This window comes from Macaca nemestrina, chromosome 3 (assembly GCF_043159975.1).
Source record: "Macaca nemestrina isolate mMacNem1 chromosome 3, mMacNem.hap1, whole genome shotgun sequence".
In the NCBI taxonomy this organism is placed as follows: Eukaryota; Metazoa; Chordata; class Mammalia; order Primates; family Cercopithecidae; genus Macaca; species Macaca nemestrina.
This window is the reverse complement of record NC_092127.1, coordinates 172267848-172289550: the sequence shown is the minus strand read 5'-3', so window position 1 is coordinate 172289550 and position 21703 is coordinate 172267848. Positions and strand designations below refer to the sequence as shown.

General features: G+C 38.9%; 1 protein-coding gene across 5 annotated transcripts in view; it reads left to right on the top strand.

Moving 5' to 3' along the window:
- Positions 1-21703, top strand: part of LOC105487829 (anaphase promoting complex subunit 4) — a 41770-nt gene that overhangs the window by 3126 nt on the left and 16941 nt on the right. For 4 of the 5 annotated variants that reach the window (XM_011751452.2, XM_011751449.2, XM_011751450.3 and 1 more), the window contains exons 3-16: positions 314-419; positions 3236-3368; positions 8582-8656; positions 8797-8823; positions 8918-8962; positions 10038-10122; positions 10811-10915; positions 12240-12323; positions 13707-13793; positions 14208-14272; positions 14571-14613; positions 14727-14803; positions 16563-16663; positions 16748-16799. In XM_011751452.2, the coding sequence (XP_011749754.1) occupies positions 314-419; positions 3236-3368; positions 8582-8656; positions 8797-8823; positions 8918-8962; positions 10038-10122; positions 10811-10915; positions 12240-12323; positions 13707-13793; positions 14208-14272; positions 14571-14613; positions 14727-14803; positions 16563-16663; positions 16748-16799 (1085 nt within the window). Of the gene's footprint in view, positions 1-313; positions 420-3235; positions 3369-8581; positions 8657-8796; positions 8824-8917; positions 8963-10037; positions 10123-10810; positions 10916-12239; positions 12324-13706; positions 13794-14207; positions 14273-14570; positions 14614-14726; positions 14804-16562; positions 16664-16747; positions 16800-21703 lie in introns of those variants that run through there. The other variant, XM_011751453.3, reaches the window with a different exon arrangement.

Below are 21703 nucleotides of genomic sequence, written 5' to 3'. Positions count from 1 at the left end.
CAGGAGGCGGAGGTTGCGGTGAGCTCAGATTACGCCACTGCACTCCAGCCTGGGCAACAGGAGCGAAACTCTGTCTCAAAAAAAAAAAAAAAAAAAAAAAAAAAAAGATTAGATACAGGATTAAATTAGACCTTGTTTCACCCATTTGTTTTAAAAGACCTTGTGTTCATTCAGACACTGTTGTCTTTTTCTATTCTTCTGATAGCTAAGTGAGAGATGGTCATTTAAAAAAATTTTTAGTTAAGGCTCTAAGTTTATTTTATTTTTGGAAATGGATTTTTAATTTCCTGCCATTCTATCTGCTTTGTCTTAGGTTTTACTTCATCGGCTGGCCAGTTTTCATCGAGTGTGGAGTTTTCCGCCAAATGAAAATACAGGAAAGGAGGTGACGTGTCTGGCATGGAGACCAGATGGCAAACGTAATGATAATATTACAAAAAATATGTTTTTATTTTCACAAAGAGTATTCTGTAAAGCCCATTTTCAGAAAGGATTTATTGTTCTTAGTATACGTTAGAGTTATAAAGATCAGTTTGAGAATTAAAAAAAAAATGCCTTAAAATATTTTTATAGAACTCAGAGTAATTCTGCTATCTTGTTTCTTAGCAAAGATATTTCTTAAATAAAATCTAGCTTCTCGGCAGAGAAAACTCCAAAGTGAAATCTGATGGAATATACAAAATGTTTTGGTTTTGTTCTTTCCACTGTCATCTTGTCCTGTATTATTTGGCCCAAGCACCACTTGCCACTCGCCAGTGAGTTAGTTCAAAGCCATCATGGCCTTTTTCTTTCACAGTATATTTTCGCACGAAATGGGTGGCACATATTCCCTTGGTGCATGTGTGTTTGCCTCACCTGAGGCACTATCAGCTTTGGCCCCATACCTTCCATTTCTGTGTGTGATCTTTCTTCTGGCACCCTCTTATGTTATCGCCTGTTAGGGCTCTGGTGACTGAACTCTCCTTCTCCATGTAACGTTTTTACAATGACAGTCCGTATTGGAACTGTTGTACACATACGATCAGTGCAGTAAAATGCTGTAAACTACAATTTAAAGTTCATTTATGTCATTGGTACTTTAAGAGAAAAGCGAATTGTTTTTGTAAAATATGTGTTGTTCTTTGCTTAATTTTTCTGTAGATAAATATAAACTATTTAAAAATTTTATTGGTGCTTTAAGAAAAAAGTGAATTGTTTTTGTAACATGTGTGCTCCTCATTGCTTTTTTTTTTTTTTCCCTCCCCAGACGGTGTCTTACTCTGTCGCCCAGGCTAGAGTGCAGTGCAGTGGTGCGATCTCGGCTCACTGCAACCTTGGGCTTACTGAAATCTCCACCTCCTGGGTTCGAGCAATTCTCCTCCCTCAGCCTCCTGAGTAACTGAGACTACAGGTGTGCACTATCATCCCTGGCTAATTTTTGTGTTTTTTCGTAGAGACAAGGTTTCACTGTGTTGGCCAGGCTGGTCTTGTACTCTTGGCCTCAAGTGATTTGCCCACCTTGGCCTACCAGAGTTTGGGGATTACAGGCGTGAACCACTGCACCTGGCTCTCATTGCTTAATTTTGTCCCTAGATAAATATAAATAAGTACTTAAAAATTCCCTAGGCTGAGCGCGGTGGCTCATGCCTATAATCCCAGCACTTTGGGAGGCTGAGGCAGGTGGATTACGAAGTCAGTAGTTCAAGACCAGCCTGGCCAGTATGGTGAAACCCCATCTCTATTAATAATACAAAAATTAGCCAGGCGTGGTGGCAGGCACCTGTAATCCCAGCTTCTCAGGAGGCTGAGGCAGAGAATTGCTTGAACCCAGGAGGTGGAGTTTGCAGTGAGCTGAGATCGCACCACTGCACTCCAGCGTGGGCTACAAGAGTAAGACTCCGTTTCAAAAAAAAAAAAAAAAAAAAAAAAATCCCTGAAAGCAGATCACTTAGAGATGACAATTGTTCTGTTTTGGTGAACATCTTTTCCAATATTTCCCGATAAAATACATACATGTAGAGATCTAGATGTAGTTTTATCAAAAGACGGTTATTTGGTGCATGCCATTTTGTTGTATAGCTTTTTCTTTTTCTTTTTCCCACTCACTTTTTCCCATCAGTGTGGATAGATTTACCACATTAATGTTAATTGCATGCTAACCCACTATATTTATCTACTAAATTACTAAATTTAGTAAATTTAGTAATTTACTAAACCTGTTCCCCCTTGGTGAGTATTTAGATGGTTTTCAATTTTTGGCTTTGATAAGCAATGCTGTGTAAACATTCTGAACACTGGGAAGAACTTTGCCAGTAGCTCCTTAGATTAAGTCCCAAAATGGAATTTCCAGGAATGTCTTAAACATTCTGTGTGCATTCTGTAGTCATGTTGCTTGGAGTATAGGTAGAATATGTGTACAATTAGAGGACTTTTATAAGTAAAGTTATGAGATCTTGCTCTAAATCATTCAAAAACATGGAATGTCAAAGATAAATCATAAAAGTGTGTGTTAAAATGTATTTAAGTAGTTGTGTTACTCATTTTTTTTAAAATCTCATGTTTTTGGACAGTAAAATATGTTTTTTGTTAGATAATGATCAAGTTTGTTTTAAATTGTTTTTAAGAAAGAAGGCTGGGATTGGTTCACATCCGGCAAAGTTGCATGTGATGGTGATATGCAGTGAAACTCACTGCCCTCTTTTTGGAAATTCTTAAATTCTTAAATTGCGCATTAGGAAGAAATAATGACTTGCGTACAGAAACCATACTAGAAAATTCAGCCGCACTCAAAGAAAGATTTATGTGTGTTTAATGGCCTCGTTTCCCACCATGGTTTAGAAACATAAAAGAAGAATAAAAAGCATTCCAAGAACAAAGCAGATGGAATCACCGCTTACCTTTTAGACATGTGATAAGATATAATTGTTTATTTGTGGAAGCCTCTTTTGTATTTTCTGCTTGACAAGAGGGTTTTCAGTTTGGAGACTTTGATGTGTAAGACGTTGAGTGTGATACATGAGAAAGTAGTAGATACCCTATGAAGTTTGAGCACTTGAAAATAAGCTTAGATAGTAATGTAACTACAGCATATGCAAGTATTTCTTTTTTAGTTTTTAAAATATTGAAGGATGTTTAGGTCAAAAATTGCCATGATTAAGATGCACTCAAAAGAGTAAAACTGGGCAATAAGTGAAACATCCATTTATTTTTCTCAAATGTTACACTAATTTATTCTGATTGTTTTTTCTTATTTTAGTTTTGGCCTTTGCTCTTGCTGATACCAAGAAAATTGTTTTGTGTGATGTAGAAAAACCTGAGAGCTTACACTCTTTTTCCGTGGAGGCTCCAGTTTCCTGTATGCATTGGATGGAAGTGACAGTAGAAAGCAGGTAATTAGAAGAACGTATGTAGTCATTGGATATTCATGAGATTTTAATTTTTTTAAATGGAAACTTAGGAGTATTTGAGTATTAAGTGTATGTGTGTTGCATTTAAATTTTGGTTTCAGTTTATCAAGATGAAATTTTTTAATGCTTTCTTAGATTTTTTTTCCTTCTGATAAACATCTATAGGCATACCTCAGAGAGATTGTGGGCTTGGTTCCAGACCACTGCAATAAAGTGAACACTGCGATAAAAGCAAGTCATTTGAGTTTCTTGGTTTCTCAGTGCATATAAAAGTTATGTTTATACTATGCTATGGTACATTTAAGTGTGCAATGACATCATGTCTAAAAAAATTAAGTATGTACCTTAGTTAAAATATACTTTATTGCTAGAAAATGCTAACGATCATCTGAGCTTTTAGTGAGTGGTGATCTCAGTGGAAGTGGAGGGTTTTGCCTTGGTGCTGACGGCTGCTGACTGATCAGGGTGGTGGCAGCCGAAGGTTAAGGTGGCTGTGGCAATTTCTTAACATCGACAACGGTGGAATTTGTCACATCAGTTGACTCTCTCAGGAAAGATTTCTGTGTAGCATGAGATGCTGTTTGATAGCATTTTACCCAAGGTAGAACTTCTTTCAAAATTAGAGTCAGCTCTCTCCAACTCTACTGCTGCTTTATCAACTAAGTTTATGGAATATTCTAAATCCTTTGTCATTTCAACATTGCTCATAGCATGTTTACCAGGACTAAATTCCATCTCAACAAAGCACTTTGTTTGCTCATCCATAAGAAGCAACTCCTTATCCGTTCAAGTTTTGTCATGAGATTGCAGCAATTCAGTCCCATCTTCAGGCTCCACTTCTAATTCTGGTTCTCTTGCTCTTTCCACCAGATCTGCAGTTACTTCCTCCAGTGAAGTCTTGAACCCCTCAAAGTCATCCATGAGTGTTGGAATCAACTTCTTCCAAACTCATGTTAATGTTGATATTTTGACTTCTTCCCATGAATTGTGAATGTTCTTAATGGCATCCAGAATGGTGAATCCTTTCTAGAAGGTTTTCAATTTGCTTTGCCCAGGTCCATCAGAGTGATCACTATCTATGTCAGCTCTAGCTTTATGAAGTGTTTTTCTGAAATAATAAGACTTGAAAGGTGACCAGGCATGGCAGCTCATGCCTGTATCCCAGCACTTTGGGAGGCCAAGATGGGCAGATCTGTTGAGCTCAGGAGTTCAAGACCAGCCTGGGCAACATGGTGAAACCCTCTTAAAAATTAGCCAGGCATGGTAGCTATGGTCCCAGCTGCTCAGGAAGCTAGGAGGGAGGATCACCTGACCCTGAGGAGGTTGAGGCTGCAGTGAGCCGTAAGTGGACCACTGCACTCCAACCTGGGTGACAGAGTGACCTGTCTCAGAAAAAACAAAAAACAAGACTTGACAGTCTACTTAACCCATGTGATGCAGAATGGATTTTTGTGTTAACAGGCATGAAAACAACGTTAATCTTATATCTGTCAGAGCTCTTGGGTGACCAGTCATGAATGAGCAGTAATATTTTGAAAGGAACCTTTTTTCAGAGCAGTAGGCCTCAACAGTGGATTAAAACATTTAGTGAACCATGCTGTAAACAGATAGGCTGTCGTCTGGGCTTTGTTGTTCCATTTATAAAACACAGATGGGATAGATTTAGCATAATTGTTAAGCGCTGTAGGATTTTCAGAACAGTAAATGAGTTTTGGATTCAACTGAAAGTTACCAGTTGTGTTAACGCCTAGCAAAAGAATCAGCTTATACCTTTGAAGCTTTGAAGCCAGTCATTGACTCCTCTCTAGCTATGAAAGTCCCAGATGGTGCTATATTTCACTGGCTTTAAAATACGTATATATATATGCACACACACACACAGATACACATATGTGCATATACATCATATATATACATACATATATCATACATATATGATATATATATGTATTTTAATAAATAAATAGAAAATCCTTGATGGCATCTTCCAATAAAAGGCTGTTCTTCACCATTGAAAATCTGTTGTTGAATGTAACCACCACCTTCAGTAATTTAGCTGGATGTTCTGGATAACTTGTTGCAGCTTCCTCTCAGCACTTTCATAGAATTGAAGAGAGTCGGGGCCTTACTCTAGATTAGGTTTTGGCTTAACAGAATGTTGTGGCTGGTTGGATCATCTGTCCAGATCACTAAAACTTTCTCCATATCAGCAGTAAGGCTATTTCACGTTCTTATTTTTTTTGGATTTACTGGAGTAGCACTTTTAATTTCCTTTAAGAACTTTTCCTTTGAATTCACAACTTGGCGGACTGGCAAAAGAGGCCTAGCTTTTGGCCTAATCTTGGCTTTCGACGTGCCTTCCTCTCTAAGCCTAATCATTTCTAGCTTTTGATTTAAAGTGAGACAGTTGAACACTTAGAGATCATTGTAGGGATATTAACTGGTCTGGTATCAATATTGTGTCTCAAGGAATAGGGAGTCCTGTGCAAAGGAAGGGAGAGAGGGAACGGCCAGTCAGTAGAGCAGTCAGAACACTCACATTTCTCCATTTTAAAAAATTTATTTTTATTTATTATTTATTTTTGAGACGGAGTTTCGCTCTCACTGCCCACGCTGGAGTGCAGTGGCGCCATCTCGGCTCACCACAACCTCCGCCTCCCAGGTTCAAGTGATTTTTCTGCCTCAGCCTTGTGAATATCTGGGTTTACAGGCATGCGCCAGCATGCCCAGCTAATGTTGTATTTTTAGTAGAGATGGGGTTTCTCCTTGTTGGTCAGGCTAGTCTTGAACTCCCAACCTCAGGTAATCCTCCTGCTTCGGCCTCCTAAAGTGCTGGGATTACAGGCATGAGCCTCAGCGCCTGGCCTTATTTATTTATTTTTCGAGACACAGTTATCATTCTGTCACCCAGGCCAGAGTGCAGTGGTACAATCTTGGTTCACTGCAGCCTCTGCCTGCAGGGTTCAAGTGAATCTCCTGCCTCAGCCTCCTGAGTAATTGGAATTAGAGGTATGCGCGACCACACCCAACTAATTTTTATATTTTTAGTAGAGACAGGGTTTTACCATGTTGGCCAGGCTGGTCTCGAACTCCTCTCAAGTGATTTGCCCTCCTCGGCCTTCCAAAGCTCTGGGATTACAGGTGTGAGCCACCACACCTGGCCGAAGCTCACCACTTTATATGGCCATGGTTTGTGGTACCCACCCCCAAAACAATTGCAATAGTAACATCAAAGATTACTGACCTCAATTCACCGTGACAAATACTATAATAATGAAAAAAATTGCAATATTGCAAATATTTCAAAATGTGACACAGAAGCACACGTGAGCACATGACTGCTGGAGAAAGGACTCCAGTAGACTTGCTTGGCTGATAGACTTGCTTGGCTGATAGACTTGTTTGACACAGGGTTGCCACAAACTTTTAATTTGTGAAAAATGCAGTATCTGGGAAGCAGGATGAAGGGAAGCACAGTTGAAGGAGATAGGCCTGTATTTTCTTATTGGAGCAGTAAACCTGAATAGCTAAGAGTTTTCTCCTCTTTCTAGTCATTTCCTACTCCAAAAATAGTTACTGAGACAAAAAACAAAGCTCCATAAAATGGTGAAATGGAAAACAACCTCAGTTTGCCAATCAGTAATTTTAAAGTTATATTAATTAATACATATATTAATTTCCATTTCATGATTTATATCATCTGAACTTTTTTTTTGTCTCGGTAAGTATTCTTAGAATATGGAAAGTGCTAAGTTGAGCCTTCTGTTCTAATGCTGGACAGGTTTTTTTCTTTGTCCATGGTCCTGATAGTTTCCTTGTTTCATAAAAATAATTCTGCCTTAGTCTGTGTAGTCAAGTAATACACCAGAGTTATAGTGAAGAAGGCCGGAGGAATTAGTGCTTTTGGCTAATGCTGAAAACAAAAATTGTTTTTCTTGTTTGGGGCAATATGGTAATTTTCTTTGTATTAACTTTTCCTTTCTAATTAAGTTACACTAAGTTAGTATCAAATGAATTTGTAAATCCTGAATATTAATTGCCAGCTTTCCTAAGGGAAGCCTGAAAGAATTGGATAACAAGGGTTTGACCTGGGGTTTGAAATTCACTGCGGATAAACCAGAGTGACAAATCCATCATCAGATCATGAAGGATTACAAATGGTTATGTGACTCTGTAGAAGGTTAGAGGGTCAGAGCATACCGTGGAAGTCCTATTCCAGCCCAGTTATCTGCTATGTGTATTCCCAACATACTTCCTACTGACAGTTTAGAAAAGTTATATGGAGATTCCAGGGTCTCTCAAGACAGCTCCTTTTTGTTAAAGTAGGAAAAAATACTTGCTAAATCACCACTTTTTTACTTGCTCACTCATTTATTTCCAACCTTATTTGGAGTTAGAATTGGGAAGGAAAAGGGGGAAAATAAGACTATTTCAAAAGGCATGGTGTAATCTCATACACCTGTTGGAGTCTTAAATCCACAAGTGTATATAAGTCATAGATTCAATAATTAAATCATACGGTAGGCCATGCACAGTGGTTCATGCCTGTAATCCTAGCACTTTGAGAGGCTGAGGCAGGAGGATTGCCTGAGACCAGGAGTTTTAGACCAGTCTGGGCAACATAGTGAGACCCCCCATGTCTACAAAAAAATAAAAAATATTAGCTGGGTGTGGTGGCTTGCACCTGTACTCCCAGCTACTCAGGAGGCTGGGGCAGGACGATGGCTTTAGCTCAGGAGGTGGAGGCTGCAGTGAACCATGATCACATCACTGCAGTCCAGCCTGGGTGAGACCCTGTCTCATAAATAAAAGATAGGGTAATTGCAGTGTTCTTTAAAATTACTCTTAGTAGTCATATGTTTAGTGTGAGTTCTTAAATGAGAGTTAAGAAATCATAAATTCTCAGTATCTGAGTATGTATGAATGCATTTGATATGCTAAGAAAAATGTTTATTATCATTTCTCTAAAGTGTGCAGGCTGATGTTTTTTATTCCCCTAAAATAACAAAGAAATTCCTACTTTTCAATTTCTCGTTTGGGACTGTTAAACTGACTATAACTGTATAGTATTTGTGGCATCTGTTTACTTGATAATGTTGTAAAACTGGGTATCTTTTTAAAAAATTAGCATTTTTAATGGTAAGAGAAGTAAAATCTTTGGTGTTTTTATAATACTTTCATTTTTTCCTTTTTAGTGTTCTCACATCATTTTATAACGCTGAGGATGAATCAAATCTCCTCTTACCTAAACTACCTACACTGCCAAAAAAGTATGTATCACTGGTTTCTTTGAAATTAATCTTGCAGATTTCTCTTTCTTCTGCTTTTAACACCGACAATTTTCTCATGCATTTTAAAATACGTATTTTTGCTGAGAGTATTTTTTACCTTAATCTCTGTTTCCTTCTAGCTATAGCAACACCTCAAAAATATTTAGGTAAGATATGCCTTTTCTTGTTTTCAAGTAAGATAATCTGTTGTTATTTGAAAGATAGAATTGAAAGATGACCCAATTTATTTGTATATTTTAGTGAAGAAAATTCTGATGAAATTATTAAGCTCTTGGGAGACGTCAGGTAAGTCTTATGGATAAATAAGTCTAATTTCTTAAAGTTATTTCATATTTGAGGCAGTTTTCAGAAGCTTTAAGAGCAAATCCTTTATTTGCCATTTTATTTCATTGTTTTTTTGTTTTTGTTTTTGTTTGAGATGGAGTCTCTGTCACCCAGGCTGGAGTGCAGTGGCGCGATCTCGGCTTACTGCAACCTCCGCCTTCCTGGTTCAAGTGATTCTTCTGCTTCACCCTCCCGAGTAGCTGGGACTACAGGCGCCCGCCCCCAGGCCTTTCTAATTTTTATATTTTTAGTAGGGACAGGGTTTCACCATGTTGGCCAGGATGGTCTTGATCTCTCGACCTTGTGATCCACCTGTCTTGGCCTCCAAAAGTGCTGGGATTATAGGCATGAGCCACTGTGCCCGGCCTAATTTTTGTATTGTTAGTAGAGGCGGGGTTTCACCATGTTGGCCAGGCTGGTCTCAGACTCCTGACCTCAGAAGATCCACCCACCTTGGCCTCCCAAAGTATTGGGATTACAGGCATGAGCCACAACACCTGGCCTCATTGTTGACATTAATACCTTCAAACGACATATAGACTTTAATATCTATTATTGTTTTTATTGTGTGGCCTTTCGTTTTATCAAGTTTTAATAATAATATGCACATATGTTTAATAAATAAAAGGATATAAGTACTAGAGTTTCTAAAATTTAAGTATTCATGTTTTTTAAGCCCGTTTAATATATTTAGCATCATAACCATGATAAAACTGATGGCACTTCGTATTAGTTGGTAAAAGGATTGTTTTGTTATTGATGGTGCATAAATATAGTTGTTATTAAAATAACGTATTCTTATTTTACCGTAAGCTGATTTTTTTTAGGCTAGAGGAAATTTATGTTCTTTGAAAAAAGGAATAAACCTGATACGATTGAATATTGAGTGTTAGTGGATTTGATATTTCACTTCCCTCTGCAGGGGAGCTTTAGCATGTAGATTATATGAAAGCAGTAATAATTTATATCTTGGTTTAAGAATGTAATCATCTGTGTTGTTGATTCGTTCTCAGCTTGTTGCATTATTTTTAATTAGGCTTAATATTCTTGTCCTTGGAGGAAGCTCTGGATTTATTGAGCTTTATGCTTATGGAATGTTTAAAATTGCTCGAGTCACAGGGGTAAGATTTCTTTAAAATTTTCTCTTTCTAAATTGTTTCTCTTAGAATATACTAAGTACTTATGGAAAAAGAATAAAACACCAGGTTTTTTTTTCAGTCTCGGTTTTTAGAATTAAATGTTCAGAGAATGATTTTCTTACTAAGATAAAATAATTGTGATATGTCTATAAAGATTGGGAGCTATTTGTGGAATTAGTCAAGTTTGTTTGTTTGTTTGTTTCTTTAACAGAAAGATTAGTATGATACACTTGATTATGATTTAATGTTTTTCTAGTGTGAGATGTAAAAGAGCTTCAATTTGTGATTGGAATGTAAATCTTCAGAAGCATTCTTAAGTCCAGTACTGAATCTACTGTAGTTGCTACGTCTCAGTCTTCTCCATAGCTTTTTCATCTGACTCTTACCACTCCCAAAAGGGGTAGAAAATATGGTAGGCTCTGTGGAATATGTTGTTTCTCCAGCACCTGATTTGAGACTCGGGTAGGGGTGAGGGAACCAGGTTGGTTTTGTGGCCTTGTAACTAGAAAGGCCCATGCAGGCAGCCACCTACCTTCATCTGCTCCATGTGTGTGGCTGGAGCTCGGAGTATATGTTTCTGCTTTTTAAAGCTCTGAATTTTTGCTTTCTGCATGATAATCAGATTCAACCTAGCAATGATAATATACTAAGGGGTTTGACTCTTTTACAGATTGCTGGAACTTGTCTTGCATTATGTTTATCAAGTGATTTGAAATCATTATCAGTGGTCACAGAAGTCTCTACCAGTGGTGCTTCAGAAGTTTCATACTTTCAGGTGAGTATTGGAACTTGATAACAGTAGAGAGTAAATATGTATTTAACAGGTTTTATATAGGTTTTTATCCACATCTCACTGTATTGTAATGATCCTTAAAATAATACAAAAAAATCGACTTGGAATTTCTACATCCTAATATATTGAGTGTTATTATAGTGAATACCGTATTATTCTCCCCATGCTCCAATACAGTTTTCATAAAAAGTGTTTTGATGGTCTATTAATGACCATATTAATTTGCTATTCCAGTTTGACTTCGTACCAAGTGTTTGCTTAGGACTACTATCCCTGAAAATAATAAAGGCTTATATTTATTGATTGTTTAATATGTGCCATATACTGAATGCTTCAGAACAATTAATTTGAATCTTCACAGCATCGTAATAGGCAGATACTGTTGTTATCCCCATTTTATAAGTAAGTACTTGGACACACAAATACTTCAGAACTTGCTTGATGTCACAGGATGGGAAAGTGATGCTAGGCAGTCTGGCTGCATAGTCTGTACTCTTAACTAGCACATTGCATCTTGTGTAAAACGATCACTTAATATTGGGAAAACACTTTATTGTGTGCTGTCTGCATTGTAGATTGAGGAAACTAATTGGGCTCCCATAGAGTATCATAGCCTTGCCAAGAAATCGTCTCAAAGTTTTCATCTTAAATATCCCAGCCACTTAAGTATGTGTGAACTCTCAAACAAAAGTAGAACAAAAAAGATGCAAGATGCAATGTGTGTGATGCCTTCCAACATTCTCTTTGTATTCAGAGCATCAGAGAACTCTTGACTTACTATTCACTATAGTAATGGTTATTCATACTTGCTCATCATCTTAAGGTTATGTGAAACTATGACCACCAGGATTGCATTTGGGTTATAATAAAATGAGTCACTACTACTGTGAAGTTGGTAACAGATAATTTTTGATGACAAATTTATTGAGATACAATTCATATACCATTGATAGACATTTTCCCAATATTTATCAGTTGCCTTTAATTCCTTATACTTCCTTTAAGTTTTTACATATATTTGTGATTAAAAAATTTCTTTGTAATACTGTTGCAAAATAGGTTATATTACATTTATTCTATCTACACGGAAGGAGTTGATGACCCAGAGAGAGTGATTTGTGTATGGTTGTGTGTAGGTTAGGAAATCATAAGGCTATGTGCTGTTAGTTTCCAAACCGTTCTGCTCAAAGAGGGCACAATTCTGACATAGTCTTTCTGATACATAGTTTGACCTACATTCTGTAAATTATATACTTGGCAGCAAGTGCATCTGATGATGACTCACTTTACTCTTTTGATTTTACAGCTTGAAACCAATCTGTTATACTCTTTCTTACCTGAAGTAACTCGGATGGCCAGAAAGTTTACTCATATTTCAGCTCTGTTACAGGTATTTATTTAGAGCTTGTTTTGTGTGAATATGTATTATTGGCTTCTAAAGTTCTGTAAATAAAACACTTCAAAATTTTGTTTTGTAAAGCTGTCTGAAGTAGGGGTGTCTAGTCTGATAGGTAATCTTAGAAGGTCTATTAAAGCAGGAAAGGGACATTTAATTGAGAACCTACTTCCACCCCACCCTATTTTCCACCTCCAAAAGAGTTTAAATCTTTTAAAATACTCCCATAAATAAAATACCATTTACATTATAAAGTATTGTGGGAAAAACAGTCTTCACATGAGTTTACACTTGTTCATGATAACGTCACCCCAAATTACCTCCCAATTCTGTAGGTTGGTGATTTAGGCTGAGCTCAGCCAAGATGTTTGGGTGACCTGGGGAGGGTTCAGCTGATCTTGACTAGACTTGGTCATGCCAGCTGATAGGTGTCCCTTGGCTGTGATGTCTTGTCTCTACTCCACATCCTTCATACTCCAGCAAGCCAGTGGTGGTTAATGGGGCATCGAGGGTGCAAGTGGAAGCCTACAAAAGCGTTTCAGGCCCTGGAGTCAACAGCGTTATTTCTGCTGCATTCTGTTAGTCAAAGCAAGACTCAAGGGCTGAAGAAATTGACTCTACTACATCTGACTGGAGGAGCTACAAAAAATTGTGGCCATGTTTTTCATTCTACCACAGTCATTAATTTATTTGATATCAAAGGTTTCTAGAGATCCTGTTTTTTAAGGATCCTGTTTGAAAATTGAATAGTTGGCCAAACCAGTATTTTGACAGTTAGTGTAGATAAGACATATCTTATGTAAAAAGCTTTGGAGATACTTGTTTTAACAGATAAAAATTTAAGAATGTTTTATGATGAAATCCTAAGAATCAGTGGAATGTTTCTTTGTTAAGTGATAACCAAGCTATAGTCTTTTTCTTCATCTTAACTGAGTTAAAAGAGTGATTGAGGCTGGGCACAGTGGCACACACCTATAATCCCAGCACTTTGGGAGGCTGAGGCAGGCGGATCACTTGAGGCCAGGAGTTCAAGACCAGACTGGCGAACATAGGGAAGCCCCGTCTCTACTAAAAATACAAAAATTAGCTGGGCATGGTGACGCGCACATGTAATACCAGCTACTTGGGAGGCTGAGGCAGGAGAATCACTTGAACCTGGGAGGTAGAGGTTGCAGTGAGCCAAGATGGCGTCACTGCACTCCAGCCTGAACAACAGAGCAAGACTGTCTCAATAAATAAATAAATAAAAATAAAACAGTGATTGAAAGTAAATTCTAGATTTCTTTGAAACACTTGAGCATAAGTACATATTATTTAGATAGCAAGTTGGTTTAAATATTTTTTACCATTTCAATTTTTTTTCTTTTTTGCTAATAGTATATAAATTTGTCACTAACATGTATGTGTGAAGCATGGGAAGAAATACTAATGCAGATGGATTCTCGTCTCACCAAGTTTGTGCAGGTAAAGCCGCTGAAGTTTCCCATGGAGAGAGTTAATGCATTATGTATGTATTTACTTTGAGGTACATGAGAAAAATCAGTTTGATTCATAAAAGGTTAAGATCATGATTTCTTTCAAATGGCTTCGTCTAACTTCAAACTGCTTTCTTAGATTTGCAAAAAGAGCTCTTTTCCCATTGGTACAACTTAAGTGGAGACAGAATTGTGAAGTGGAGCTGGCGGGGCTTTGGCAATAAGGGCAGGTGTTAGAACAGCTGGTTGGCTGTCTTCTAGTCACTGATGTTCAGATGATCACTTTATGGATTTGATGCAAGTTTAAGGCAAGGAAAGGGAGTCATGTTCCTATAATTTTGAATAAATATGCTTATAATTTAAGAAATACATATACACAATTTCTTTTTTCACTTTTTTCTAGGAAAAGAACACAACCACATCAGTGCAAGATGAGTTCATGCACTTGCTATTATGGGGGAAAGCAAGGTAGTAAACTCAGATTAGGTGCTCCTGCTTCTGCTTTTTTTTAACAGTAACTATTTATTTGAAAAGTAGTTGATAGTCATAGCATGTGATTTTTTTATTGATACATACATAATATTTTAATTGATATATAATGTTTTACATATTTATGGGGTATATGTGATGTCACATGCATAGAAATTTTTGTTGAGCTATTTCTTTATTTTGTTTCTTGTTTGTGTTTTGACATTTAAAAGTTGTAAGTGATGCATTCAGATTTCCAGTAGAGAAGTGACTAAAAATACTTTGTTTTTCATTGTAGTGCTGAACTTCAGACTCTCCTGATGAATCAGTTAACAGTAAAGGTGCAGTTAATGTATCTATGTATTTAAATGGCTATGAACACATTCTTAATTTTTTTTCGAGTGGCATATAATATCCTGATTTTATGCTAAATATGTTTTCTTCTTTTAATTAGGGCTTAAAAAAGCTTGGCCAGTCTATAGAGTCATCATACTCCAGTATACAAAAATTGGTCATAAGTCACTTACAGAGGTATGAAGGTGACGTAGAATTTTTTGATATTGTATCCACACGTACCTGGCATTGGCCTTCTTCTGCCGCCTTCTCTTCATCTGGCATTCTCCTTTTAAGCATCTTCTAGCTAAAATTGTTGCATGGCATTTGAGAAGAATCTTCCTGTACCCAAGATTGAAAGAGTCAATAATAATTCTGCTTTTCGAAGTAATTTTCCAACATCTTTTCACCAGGCTAGACCCTATCTGGGTTTTTTTCTTAATCAACTAAGCATGAAGTATATTTTGAAATAAGGCATGTATCCCTTTTTTGAACAGTGAGATTAACATTTTATAGTTTATCAAGAATATTGTGTATTTATGTATTTAATATCTTGGCAAGGTGTTGGTGATTTTACACAAGAGGAAACAGAAGTTTAGAATCGGTTATATGGCTGGCCCAAAGTTACTAAGTGTCGGAGCCGAGACTTCATCCTAGATTTTCAAATCTCATGCTTTTTCTATCCATAGCGACTTCATTGAAGCCGTTTACAAGTGGATGCTGAGTGTTTGATTTATTTTGTTTGAGTTTTGGTTTTTTGTTTTTTCAAGATGGAGTCTTACCCAGGCTGGAGTGCAGTGGTGTGATCACACCTCACTACAACCTCCGCTTCCTGAGTTCAAGCGATTCTCCTGCCTCAGCTTCTCAAGTAGCTGGGATTACAGGCGCGAACCACTATGCCTGGCTAATTTTTGTACTTTTAGTAGAGATGGGGTTTCACCATGTTGGCCAGACTGGTCTCGAGCTCCTGACCTCAAGTGATTCACCTGCCTCGGCCTCCCAAAGTGCTGGGATTACAGGCGTGAGCCAGCACACCAGGTGGTGGTTGGTTTAAATTTTGATAAATTCATTTATGCTGAGTCCTTGGCCGTAACTACATCACCCCTCCCTTGGACCACTGTAGTACCCTCTGGACTAGTTGGGCTCTTTCAGTACACATTGTCCTTTGAATGTTTTCCCCAGTGGAGCTAAACATATTTCTCTCTTGCTTAAAAACTTCTAATGCCTTCCCCTAGAATGGAGACCTTTGCGTGGCCTTTAGCATACCTGCCTCTCTGCCTCACCCACACTGGTGGCCTTTTAGTTTCTCCAGCTTGACGTTTTGTCTCCCACCTAGGGCTTTTGTATATTCCTCTTGTCCCACCTTGTTCTTCACATGCATTCTTCAGCTCTCAGCTCCAATTCATTCCTTCAGAAAAGCCTTTCTGAATCCCAGATTATCTCAGGTTCTTCTGTTATGCCTGCACCCTGTGTGTTTCCTTCAAGGCGTTTATGGTAGTTGGAATGGTACACTGTATGACTGTGTGGTCATGACTGTCTTCCCTGTTATACTGTCAGTGCCATGAGACCCTTGATTGTGCTCACCGTTATGTCCCCAGTATCTAGCACGGTACCTGACCTAAAATGGGAACTTAAGAAATATTTATTGCATTGACTGTGTAGTAGTTGGGTGAACAAGATGGCCATACAACTATCTTAAAAGGGTCAGGACTAACTGTGGAACACAATTTGATCATCTTACAAGATTCGATCTTGTCATTTGTTTATCTCTGTAGTCACATTGACCAGATGGTTCTGCTGCACTTTTTAGGAACAGTTTTGAGAAATAATTATTTCTTATGGAAAGAAAATGAAAGTTACTTTTCAGTTTTTATTTCTGAAAATTTAGAAGTATTCAGGCAAGGTAGTCACTTGATGATCATCATGATACTAATTTATTTCTGCTGTATTTGGATAGTGGCTCGGAGTCTTTATTATACCATTTAAGTGAATTGAAAGGAATGGCTTCATGGAAGCAAAAATATGAACCTCTTGGACTAGATGCTGCAGGAATCGAAGGTAGTGATTTAATCTCTCAGTGGAATACATTAAACACAGTTTACTTAATTTGACAAATGACGTTTATTTATTTTTTCCCTTTAGATGCTATAACTGCTGTGGGTTCTTTTATACTCAAGGCAAATGAACTTCTTCAGTAAGTATTGGCAGTACCTGGAATCATTGACCTAAGAATACGTCACTTTTGACCTAAATAAGAACCTAGTAAGCTATTACCAGTCTCTTAAAATCAGTTTTTAAATTTTTATCACAATTATGTCTTTATAATGATTCCGACAAGCCAGCAGCACAGAGATTTTATAAAGTAAAGCTGTATTTTCCTGTCCTGGTCATCCTCACCTCAGGTCTTCTCCCTAGAGGGAATCATTTTAATTCTTCTATTTTTAGTTCTTCTGTGGGTTACCTCCATATTTCTAAATTGTATGACTGTGCCACATTCCTTTTGTCAGTTTTTAGAAATTAACTCTGTTTGTTTTGTTTTTCTTAGACTGTTTGGCTTGCTTGTTTTCTTGCATTGTCCGTCTTTTCTGCATCCTTCCGTCCTTTCCCTTCTGAAGGGTGGTATAGTACCTCTGGAATCCCCTGTTCCAGATGCCTTCTTTAGCCTCCCACCCCTCTGCCTCAGCCCACAGTTGTGCTCCAGTTCTCCTGCACGGCTATCACCTAGGCATTTTCTTCGTTATTCTCCTGGGTTAGACCCAGAACTGCTAGGATTGCCTTTGTTTCTTGGCTTATTTAATCATTTTGCTGGAAAACATCCTCTAGTAACTTTCTCAAAAAGCAGACATAGAAGGTAAACTTTATCTCCTTTTGTGTTTTTTCTCCTACCCTCACACTTAATTGACAGCTGGGTTTAGGATTCCCTGAGGGTTATTGATTTTCACATAGAACTTCAAAAGCAGAGTTCCATAGGATTCTGTGCTTTTTGTTGCTGATGGAAGGTCTGGTGCTTCTGATTCTTAGCCCTTTATAGTTGTTTTTTTTCCTTTTGAAAAAGCTGTAAAAGCATTACTGTTTATTCTTGATATGTTGAAATGTCATAACTGTTTTTAGGTGTGGGCCTTTTAATTCATTGTGCTATAATAAGCCATTTTAACCTGAATTCTCTTGTATTATTCTTTTAATAATTTCCTCCTCCCTCTTTTATTTACTTTACTGTTTTTTATTTATTTTTGTGGCAGGGTCTCTCTATGTCGCCCGGGCTAGACTTGAGCTCCTGGGCTCGAGTGATCCTCTTGCCTCAGCCTCCCGAGTAATTGGGACTACAGGAGTATGCCATTACGCCAAGCTTTCTCTTTGTTTTAAGCTAGATTTGTGTTCTAGAAATCCGTTTGGTCAGATATTAGAATTTGTGGTGGATTGATTTCTGTGTCTCTTCTTTTTCTCTTATATTTTTCATATATCTTTGTCTTTTTTATTTTCTGAGTTTTTTTGAATATTGTCAAATGTCAGTAAATATTTGTTGAGCACTTAACTATGTTCTAAATACAGTGATAAGTAACGTTGAGAAAAACCAAGCAAGAAATGAGGACCTAGAGCATGATAAGGTAGGGGATTCAACTTCATATAGGTGGTCAGGGAGGCCTCACTGAGAGGGAAGGAGACAGGAGGAGCAAGCACTGTTGATGTTTGGGGGTGGAAGGGGCAGGAAGTGTGAAGGCCCTGAGTTTGGAGCGTGGCTGGCATGTTGCAGGGACAAGGGCACTATAGCTGAACTGGATTGAATGAGAATAAGGTAGGCAGTAGATTGACCGGTGATAGAGGGTGGCCAGGTTGCATAGAGCCTGTGGGGCAGTTGTTAGGACTTTGGCCTTTACTCTGGATGTAAAGAGAAGCCCTTGGGGAGTTAGGAGTCGTGGAAAGGATATGATTTAGGCTTCAGAAAGATCCCTCTTGCTACTCAGAGTTGAGAAAAGCTCATAGATAGGCAAGGACAGAAGCCAAGAGAGAAATGGTGGTCAGAATCTGAAGTGGTCAGGATTGGGATGTATTTTGAGAGTATAATTAACAAGATTTTCTTAATGCTTCTTTGTAGAAGGTGGTAATAAGGGAGTCATAGATAATTATGAGTGTAGGGCCTTGGTACTTGAAAGAGTAGAATTGACATTTACTGAAAGGGGGAACAAATGTGAGGGCAGGTTTAGGGAGGGGGAGCGTGGAATAAGATCAAGAGTTTGGTTTGGACATACTGGATTCTTCTTTAGACTTAGCATTTGAAGTAATTTTACATAAAAATTACAAGAATAATAAAGACAACTCTGATGGTACTCCTTTACTTAATTCATCATTTAAAAATATTATATTTATCATATACTTCATCTTTTCTGAAACATGTGAGAATATGTTGTTTCTATCAGGTGCCTTTTCCCTGGAATACTTTAGTGCATATTTTCTTTTTTTTTTTTTTGAGACGGAGTCTCGCTCTGTCACCCAGGCTGGAGTGCAGTGGCCGGATCTCTGCTCACTGCAAGCTCCGCCTCCCGGGTTTACGCCATTCTCCTGGCTCAGCCTCCCGAGTAGCTGGGACTACAGGCGCTCGCCACCTCGCCCGGCTAGTTTTTTGTACTTTTTAGTAGAGACAGGGTTTCACCGTGTTAGCCAGGATGGTCTCGATCTCCTGACCTCGTGATCCGCCCGTCTCGGCCTCCCAAAGTGCTGGGATTACAGGCTTGAGCCACCGCGCCCGGCCTTAGTGCATATTTTCTAAGGATAAAATTATTTTCTTACATAACCATAGTACAATTAACGAATTTAGGAATTTTAACGTTAATACAGTATATTAACCTACAGTTCAATTTCCCTTTAGCAATTATCCCAATATGTCCAGTATGATAAGATGCAGTTCAGGATCACGTATTTGTTTTAGTTGCTGTATCTTTTTAATTTTCAGCAGTTTCTCAAACTTTCTTGGTCTTTTATAAAAGTTGACATTTCTTTAAGAAGCACATCGTGTATGTATGTATATGTATGTCTGTATATCTTTATGTTTCTCATTTTAGTGTTATCTGATTTTTTAAAAAATGATTATATTTAGGTTATGCATCCCTGGCCAGAAATACTACATAATTGGTGTGTCCTTCTCAAGTTACCATATCCAGCAGCACACACAGTGTCCGTCATCCACCCCTCTCAGTGATGTTAATTTTGGCCACCCTGTCAGTGTGTTAGGCGTGTGGAATTTGAAATGCCCATTAGATCTGCAGGTGGAGCTGTCCGGCACGGTGTTAGTTATGTGCGACTAGCGTTCAAGGGGGAGGGGTCCAGGCTGGAAATGTGCATTTGGAAGCCATCAGCACATTGGTGTTATTTAAAGCCATGGGACTGGATGAGGTAATGAGTGTGCGTAGAGAACAGGAGCGACCTGATTTCAGAATGGGGACAATGAAGAACTAGCAAAGGAGATGGGAGAGACAGAACCACCAGAGGAGTAGGCGTCCTGCAGGCTGAGCGAAGAAGGCATTGCAAGAAGGAATGAGGGATCGGTTGACAGATGCTAAGTCAAGCAAGGGAAACACCAAGAATAGAATAGAGTCTTAGAATATTATTAGGATAGTGACCTTGATAAGAACCACCTTGAGGAGTGATGGGAACTGGTACGATACAGAATAAGCAGATGCAGAGAAGACAGCAAGTATAGCCTCTTGAGGAGTTTTGCTGTAAAGGGAGTGGCCAGTAGATGGAAGCAGAATTGTTGGGTTTTTTTCTTCTTTTTATCTTGGGAAGAACTGGAGCATGTTTATGGATGGAATGATCTAGAAGGTAAAAAATTGAGATGAGAGAGGAGAGGCTCTAAAGAGTATGAGAGAGGTGGGACCTAGTGCAGAAGGGGAAGGGTTGGAAAAGCAGAAGCAGGAGCTCATCAGTTGTGGGAGGAAAGGCTGAGAGAGGAGGGTCACAGAGGCCAGTGTATGAGCAGGTGGGAGCTGGGGGACGTTCCCTTCAAGCTGCTTTTATTATCTTAACAGGACATCTGTCATCAGCTAAGAGTAAGGATGGGGAGGCAGTGTTGGAGGTTTAAGAATACAAGGAGAGCTGTGAAGCAGCTGTCTAGTCCAGCAGGAGATCAAGGGCACTAATGGAACAGGAGGGCTCTGGGAGTGGGAAAGTGAGGCCGGCCAGCTTGACTGCAGGTCTGCTGCAGGAGTGGGGCATAGAGCAGGGGAGCAGTTAGATTTACCAGGCTTCATGAGCAAAATGAAGCAAGAGGAGCAAGGGAATTGAAGCAAGTACCAGATTAAAATGATGGCCCTTGAATCTGAACTACTTTAGGAAGGAAGTGAGGACATGTAGAGGCCGAGAGAAGGTGAAAGGCAGTAGAACCAGTAGATGATGCGTCCTGGTGGGAGGAAGGTGGGGCCCCTGGAGAGAGACTGGACAGATAGGAGGGGGTGTTTGGTCAGCGGGATGCTTGAAATTGAGACTTAGAAGGGTTGCAGTTGGTGATGACGGGGTCTGAGATGTGAACTTTGGAGTAAATGTCTAAGGTCGGGTTGGAAGACAGGATCATTAAACTGGACCATTCTCTTCAGTTTCTTATTATAGCACTCCTTTCTTTTAATTTTTTTTTTTTTTTTGAGGCGGAGTCTTCGCTCTGTCGCCCAGGCTGGAGTGCTGTGGCGCGTTCTTGGCTCACTGCAAGCTCCGCCTCCCGGGTTCACGCCATTCTCCTGCCTCAGCCTCCCAAGTATAGCTGGGACCACAGGCCCCTGCCACCACGACTGGCTAATTTTTTGTATTTTTAGTAGAGATGGGTTTCACCATGTTAGCCAGGATGGTCTTGATCTCCTGACCTCGTGATCCGTCCACCTTGGCCCCGCAAAGTGCCGGGATTACAAGCCTGAGCCACCGCGCCCGGCCGCAAGGTTTCTTTAAATACCAGATGCTTGGTTACTTACTCATGTTTATTCAGGAGGCAGTTTAAAGTTGCTTGGACTCTCTGTAGGTTGGGGCAGCAGGGAGCAGGTGCCAGAGTATGTGGAGCTTTGCTTCAGGCTACTGGTGCCCACGTGGAAGTGCCTTAGCTCTTCCGGAGAGGAGCCC